Here is a 7,560-nt window from a genome sequence, read left to right as displayed (position 1 = left end):
TGGTGTGCACGAACTGACTTCTGCAGATGAGCTCTGTTCAGGTTCACATGTCTACGCATGCAAGGATTTTTCTTGCAATTGATGATATATCCCCAGCACCCAGAAGAGAGACTGGCACACAATAGGTGCTCAGTAAATGTTTGCTCAGTGAATGAATGAATGCCCCTAATAGCCCTCCAAAGAAAGCTCTATGGCTGTTTTACCAATACGGAAACAGGCCAGAGAAATTAAGTAACTTTTTTTGGAAGCCAGAAATAAGCCTGGCATCTGTGCAGTGACAACACCAGGGAATTTCAGTAAAAACCCAAACTCCAGCCCAGGCAGCCCCACTGCCTCCTCCTGCACCACGGGGTGCCAAGGCCAGCTCTCTTTGGCCCCTGCTCCACAGCCCCTGCTGGGCACTGGGCTGCTTCTCCCAGTTCCTCTTGCCTTCTCCCACTAAAGGCAAATCCACTGCCTCCCTGGGGCCCAGGAGAGTTGGCGTGATCCACCCTAGGCGCCGCTACTCCCGTGAGCCCCAAACCTCCTACCACCTCCCCCGGCAGGCCAAGCCTGTGCACCTGAGAGACGACCCCCCCCCGCCCCTACTGTTTTCTCCAGTGGCTCTTTACCTGTTCAGTATCCACGTCTTCATTATCCTTCCCCTACTCTATCCCCCAAGCCCCCAAACACCAAATATAAACAGCATGACAGCAAAAACTTTTCAGTCATGACTGCATTCTGTGTGTGTGTGTGGCAGCAGGTAGGGGAGGGAGAACAGGGTTTCACTCTTGCTCAGGCTGGAGTGCAGTGACACGGCTCACTGCAGCCTTGAACTCCTGTGCTCAAGTGTTTCTCCCACTTCAGCTTCCCAAGTACCTGGGACCACAGGCGCATGCCACCACAGCCAGCTAATTCCTCCTTTCCTTCCTTCCTTGCCTCCTTCCTTTCCTTCTTTTCCTTCTTTTCCTTCCTTCCTTCCTTCGTGGATAGAGGTCTCCCTATATTGCCCAGGCTGGTCTCAAACAAACAACCTGTGCTCAAGGAATCCTCCTGCCTCAGCCTCCCAAAGTGCTAAAATTACAGGCCTGAGCCGCCGCACCCAACCTACTGCTGTACTTTCCACAGCTCGAGATATCATGTACATATCATCAAATTCACCCACGTTAAGTGTACGATTCAATGAGCTTTAGAACATTTGCATGACCCTAGTAAAATCCTTCATGTTCATTTAAACCTGATCTTGGGCCAGGCAGGTGGCTCACGCCTATAATCTCAGCACTTTGGGAGGCCAGGGCGGGCGGATTACCTGAGACCAGTCTGGCCAACATGACAAAACTCATCTCTACTAAAAATACAACAATTGGCAGAGTGTGGTGGCGGGCGCCTGTCATCCCAGCCACTCTCCTGAGTCAGTCTCCCGACTGAGCCTTGAGAACCACTTGAACCTGGGAGGTGGACGTTGCAATGAGCTGAGATCACGCCACTGTACTCCAGCCTGTATGACAGGGCAAGACCCTGTCTAAAAAAAAAAAAAAAAAAAAAAAAAAAAAAAAACCCAGCCAGGCGCGGTGGCTCACGCCTGTAATCCCAGCACTTTGGGAGGCCGAGATGGGCAGATCACAAGGTCAGGAGTTCGAGACCAGCCTGACCAACGTGGTGAAACCCTGTCTCTACTAAAATATAAAAAATTAGCCGGGCGTGGTGGCACATGCCTATAGTTCAAGCTACTAGGGAGGTTGAGGCAGGGGAATCACTTGAACCCGGGTGGTGGAGGTTGCTTTGAGCTGAGATGGTGCCACTGGACTCCAGCCTAGTGATGGAGCAAGACTCCATCTCAAAGAACAAAACAAAACAAACACAAGAAAAACCCAACTTAATCTCCACTTCTACTTTCAGCCCCCAGACAACCACAGATCTACTTTCTGACTCTGTAACCTTGCCTATTCTGGACATTTCATATAAATGAAATCCTACAATATGTGTTTTGTTTGTTTGTTTGTTTGTTTGTTGAGACGGAGTCTCACTCTTGTTGCCCAGGCTGGAGTGCAGTGGCACGATCTCGGCTCACTGCAACTTCTGCCTCCCACGTTCAAGAGATTCTTCTGCCTCAGCCTCCCAAGTAGCTGGGATTACAGGTATGCGCCATTACATCAGGTTAATTTTGTATTTTTAGTAGAGATGGGGTTTTTCCGTGTCGGTCAGTCTGGTCTTGAACTCCTGACCTCAGGTGATCCACCTGCCTTGGTCTCTCAAACTGCTGGGATTATAGGTGTGAACTACCGCGCCCGGCCAATATATGGTCTTTTATGTCTGGCTCGTTTCACTCAGCATAAGGTTGTAGCATGTATGGGTAGCTCATTCTTTTTTATTGCCAAATAGAATTCCAGTATATGGATGTGCCACTTTTTAAAATCACTCACCAGTTGATGGGCTGCCAGGTAACATTTCCACGGTTGGCAATCGTGACCAACACTGCTGTGAACATTTAGGATTGAGTCTTTACGTGGACCTGTGTTTCCGTTTCTCTGAAGTAAATACCTACGGTGGAATTGTTGGACCGCGTGGTGAATTTATGTTTAACTTTTTAAGCAACTGCCACCTGCTTTCCAAAGTGGTGGCACCACCTCCCGTTATTCTTGTCAGCAATGAACGAGGCCCCTGTTTCTCCAGATCCCCGCCAACCCTTGGCATTGTCTGACTTTTTGTTTGTTTGTGGCCATTCTAGTGGATGTGAAATGATATCTCATTGTGCCCCATCAATGTCTGAACGAACTAACAGATCACCTGTGAAGCTGGACAGCGCTTGGGTTTGAACCCCGGTGGCAACGTTTCACAAGCTGGATCACCTGGAGAAAGTCACTTCCCCACGGCAAGGGACAGGATTTTATGACCTAGAAGCAAAGTGTCTGCTGTGGATTATGTGCCGTGAAAATGCAGCTGCTGTCATCATTGCTGCCACCACTATTTTATTATTTTTATTTTTATTGTCACCCCAGAGATAATCCTGCACCAGTGACAGGGAAAACAGCAGCTGACATCCGCTGTGCGTTCACTACCACACGCCAGGCTTTCTTCAAAGCACTCGATGTGTATTAGTAATCTTTTAATCTACCTACATACCATTTTAATCTTCACGCGAGAATGCGTTGATCTGTGAGATGGGTACTATGACAATCTCTGCTCTGCAGGGGGAAAAGCAGAGACGCAGAGAATTTAAGTCATTTCTCCCAGATCACAAAGTCGGGAAGGAACAGATCTCATGGAGCCCAGCTCTCTGTCACTGCATCACACTTCCTGCCCTTACAAGGCAAACTGGATAAGTGCCATTCTAGAGAAGCAGACAAAATTCAAGTGGAGGAGAGGGGAGGGGAGAAAGACGTCGGCTGGGGCCTGTTTAGAGCATCCCAAGCTGAGGCTGCGGGAGGAGGGAGGCACGCCGTTGTGGAATGTGTTCCCCTTTTTGCATACTGACCAGCCCTGGCCGCCAAGCTCAAGGCATCTTTGTGCCACTGTTCAACAGTGAGTGACGTCATGAGCACGGCCAGGTCTTTATCAGTTCTGCCAGATAAAAAGCCAACCGCACTGGGTCTGGAGAGACAGAAAGGTGCTGTGCAGCAGATACCTTGGGGTCTCAAAGAAGCAGGTGAGCCTGGGCCCGAGGGGCTGGGTGGAGGAGCACCTGGGTGCTTCTCTGCTGGGGAAGGAAGGGGACAGGGCATGCTCAGGAAGACAGGCAGGGAGACCCCGCCTAGAAAGCACCTGGAGGCAAGAGGGGTGGGCATGGTGACCACGTGCCCTTTTGGGTGAGATGCTGCTGGCCAGGGCAGGAAGGCCCCCCACTACCAGCTCCGTGTCACTCTCTCTCACCAGTGGCCACCAGCATGGGTGCAGGCCGCGACGGGTCCTACTTCCCCGGCAATCACTGGCTCGCCTTCTCCGTGTACCTCCTCACCTTCCTGGTGGGGCTCCCCCTCAACCTGCTGTCCCTGGTGGTCTTCGTGGGCAAGCTGCGGCGCCGCCCGGTGGCCGTGGACATGCTCCTGCTCAACCTGACCGCCTCGGACCTGCTCCTGCTGCTGTTCCTGCCCTTCCGCATGGTGGAGGCAGCCAGTGGCATGCACTGGCCCCTGCCCTTCATCCTCTGCCCGCTCTCAGGATTCATCTTCTTCACCACCGTCTATCTCACCGCCCTCTCCCTGGCAGCCGTGAGCATTGAGCGCTTCCTGAGCGTGGCCTACCCGCTGTGGTACAAGACCCGGCCGAGGCTGGGACAAGCGGGTGTGGTGAGTGTGGCCTGCTGGCTGCTGGCCTCTGCTCACTGCAGCGTGGTCTATGTCATGGAATTCTCGGGGGACTCCTCTCACAGGCGGGGTACCATTGGGACTTGCTACCTGGAGTTCCGGGAGGACCAGCTGGCCATTCTGCTGCCTGTGAGGTTGGAGATGGTTGTGGTCCTCTTTTTGGTCCCTCTGCTCATCACCAGCTACTGCTACAGCCGCCTGGTGTGGATCCTCGGCAGGGCAGGCAGCCGCCGACGGCAGAGGAGGGTGGCGGGGCTGGTGGCAGCCACGCTGCTCAACTTCCTCGTCTGCTTTGGGCCTTTCCACATGTCCCATGTCGTGGGCTTTGTCCAGGGTGAAAGCCCGGCGTGGAGGATCTATGTGATGCTTCTCAGCACCCTGAACTCCTGTGTCGACCCCTTTGTCTACTACTTCTCCTCGTCCGCGTTCCAAGCCGACTTTCATGAGCTGCTGAGGAGGCTGCGTGGGCTCTGTGGTCCAAGGTGGCAGGAGGGCAGTGTGGAGCTGAAGGAGCAGAAAGGAGGAAAGGAGCAGGGAGAGGACTGTCTAGCTGAAAGAAAGGGCAGTGAACACTCACAAGGCTCTGGTGCTGGCGGCCAGGTGGACTGTGCTGAAAGCTAGGTCCTCTGGGGCAGGAGGGTGTAGCTGGCGAGTCATCTTCAGAGTATTTCCTCACCCACACCAGGCGGGACTTGGAGTGGCCAACTGGGAATCAATGGGGCTTGGAGGTAGAGCAGGCACCTAAGGGTGTGCGCCCTAAATCTGAGCTCTTGCTCTCACCTCCATCCCCATCCATCCACGCTCTATGGATTGGGCTCTGGGAAGGGGTCAGGGTGAGCGGCTGCTCGGGAGAACATTGAGGTCCTCATAGCAGCAGGCGACTCCTGTGCTTTTCTGATGGGGGCACAGGAGCTAAGAGCAGTGCCCGGGGTCTGAGGGGGCAGACCAGTGAGTGGCAGGGCTGGGAGAGGGGAGAAACCCATCCTCAGGGCTGCTCCCAGCTGGCGAGTCAGGAGCGTGGGAGACAGGGCTCCAGGGATGAGGCTGCATTCTGCCCCCACAGCGCCTTTTCCAGAAAAGGCCATTCCCATTGCTCAATACATTTGGGTCAGAGAACAATGACAAATTTGGATCATGAACAATGACAGAAGAAAAATTACCCAAATAAATGAGGAAGCAAGCCAAGAAGAACGGTCTTTCCTTCTTCTCCTCTTTTGTTCTGGTGGTGCGCTTGGGCCGGGGGGCTGGTGGATGGAAGGGGAAAACACCAGACTCCAGAGGAAAAGGGCCAAATGCCGGGAAGCCTGGATGCCGGGAGAGATCTGGCCTGCAGGGATGCAAAGACCAGCTGCCCGGTCTGCAGGACCTGGCCTGACACATCATCTTCTATCTCTCAATAGCCCTGTGGTAGATACCAGCATTATCCCCAGTTTCAGATGATGGAATGGCCCAGAGAGGTGACATCTCCTGCCTGAGATCCCATAGCTGGTGGGTGACTGAAGTGGGACCAGAAGCTGCAGTCAGTTGGCTCTGACACCCATGCCCCTGAGCCACTCTGCAGTTTTCCAGCTGTGTGTCACTTGTGGTCACCTAGCCCAGTCAAATGTTCCCAAGTCAGATGAGGCCATCTGAGCAGGACACATGTAAACAGGGTGTGATAAGAAACAGAAGGAAATGCAAAGCGCGGTGACTCTCTGTGTGGGTACATCCTCTCTCCAGTAAAAAAGCCCTCTTGAAAAATATAGATTAAGATAATTAGAGCCAGTGATTACACAGGTGACTCACAGTGGGCACCTGATGCTCCTCAATCTTAGCTAATGCAAGATCTCTTCAGCTTCTAATGTCCTCGCCCCCTTCAGGAGCCTTTTTGGATATGCATCTTTCCTAAGCAGCCCATTCCTCTGCCTGCTTATGCAATTTCAATGCAACCAACACACTGTCTATCTGTGTATGTTACACCCTTTAGAAAGACACAAACCAGGTGGATGCTGTGGCTCGTGCCTATAATCCCAGCACTTTGGGATACCGAGGTGGGTGAATCGCTTGAGGTCGGGAGTTTGAGACCAGCCTGGCCAACACGGTGAAACTTTGTCTCTACTAAAAATGCAAAAATTAGCTGGGCGTAGTGGTGGGCACGTGTAATCCCAGCTACTCGGGAGGCTGAGGTAGGAGATTTGCTTGAGCCCAGGAGGCGGAGGTTGCAGTGAGCCGAGAATGCGCCACTGCATTCCAGCCTGAGTGACAGAGAGAGACTCCGTCTCAAAAAAAGAAGGAAAAGAAAGGAAGATACAAACCCTTGTGAGTTTTTTTTTTTTTTTTGTAGTTGTTGTTCCCCAAGAACTAGTTTCGCATTCTTGGGATCAATATTGTTGCCTCTGAGGATGTCTGAGCCATGGAAATGGTTCAGTCTAATATACTGATAGAGCCTGTCGCACGGAACTCTAGCCCAACAAAACTAGGCTGAGGATCTTGCTGCAGGAAGGGAGATCACACGCCGCAAGAAGCATGGAGCCTTGTACAAGAGAAGAGACACAGTTATTGAATTTGAGCCAAGGGTAGCATGGATTTAGATGAAGAGGGGTGTGATAGGCTCAACGCAAGGCAGGGATATGTGGAGAGGCCAATGTTAGGTGGGGGCCAGGAAGACTACTTAAGGTCCCGTTTCCCTGGAAAATACCAAGCAACGATAAAGGTATTGGAAAACTCCTTATCTGAAGCTCTGACGGGTTGAAAATCAAGGCTGCATCTCTGTGTCAGAGACACCGATCCTCTAAGCAGAAGCACGTGTTCCTTTCTCACTGATTTCATGCAGCTACGTTTCTGACTATCTTTGACTTTTGAGAAGCAGGTTTCTCAGCAATATCCTTTTTGTTAATTAGCAAAACAAGTTTTTAAAGGTTTACAAGAGGAACTTTTTTAGAAGGAGAGATCCTCCTTCACTGAAACCAAGGGCAGGGCAACCCAGAAGGACAGGAGGAAGGGAAGCCTCGACCTATCTCAGCTACAGCTTCCCTGGACCACAGCGCACAGGGGAGTGAGGGGAAACTAGAAATTTTAAATCACCCAGTGTTGGCCAGGTGGGATGGTTCACACCTGTAATCCCAGTAACTTCAGAGGCTGAAGTGGGAGGATTACTTGAAGCCAAAAGTTCGAGACCAGCTTAGGCAATGTAGCAAGACTCCTTCCTCTAAGGAAACAAAAAAAATTAGCTGGGCATGGTAGCACATGCCCATTAGTCCCAGCTGCTCATGAGGCTGAGGCGGGAGGATTGCTTGAG

At 52.0% G+C, this 7,560-nt stretch overlaps 1 protein-coding gene across 1 annotated transcript; it reads left to right on the top strand.

Moving 5' to 3' along the window:
• The first annotated feature begins 347 nt into the window (after positions 1 to 347).
• Positions 348 to 5,465, top strand: LOC108286437 (free fatty acid receptor 3). The gene is made up of 3 exons (XM_017504281.2): positions 348 to 510; positions 3,503 to 3,625; positions 3,853 to 5,465. Exons 2-3 carry the CDS (start codon positions 3,514 to 3,516, stop codon positions 4,902 to 4,904), a joined length of 1,164 nt encoding a protein of 387 aa, XP_017359770.2. The 5' UTR covers positions 348 to 510; positions 3,503 to 3,513; the 3' UTR covers positions 4,905 to 5,465.
• Positions 5,466 to 7,560: the final 2,095 nt, after the last annotated feature.

Source organism: Cebus imitator, unplaced genomic scaffold (genome assembly GCF_001604975.1).
Source record: "Cebus imitator isolate Cc_AM_T3 unplaced genomic scaffold, Cebus_imitator-1.0 Scaffold318, whole genome shotgun sequence".
NCBI lineage: Eukaryota > Metazoa > Chordata > Mammalia > Primates > Cebidae > Cebus > Cebus imitator.
The sequence above is the reverse complement of the archived record's forward strand: the minus strand, read 5'-3'. Positions and strand labels throughout refer to the sequence as shown.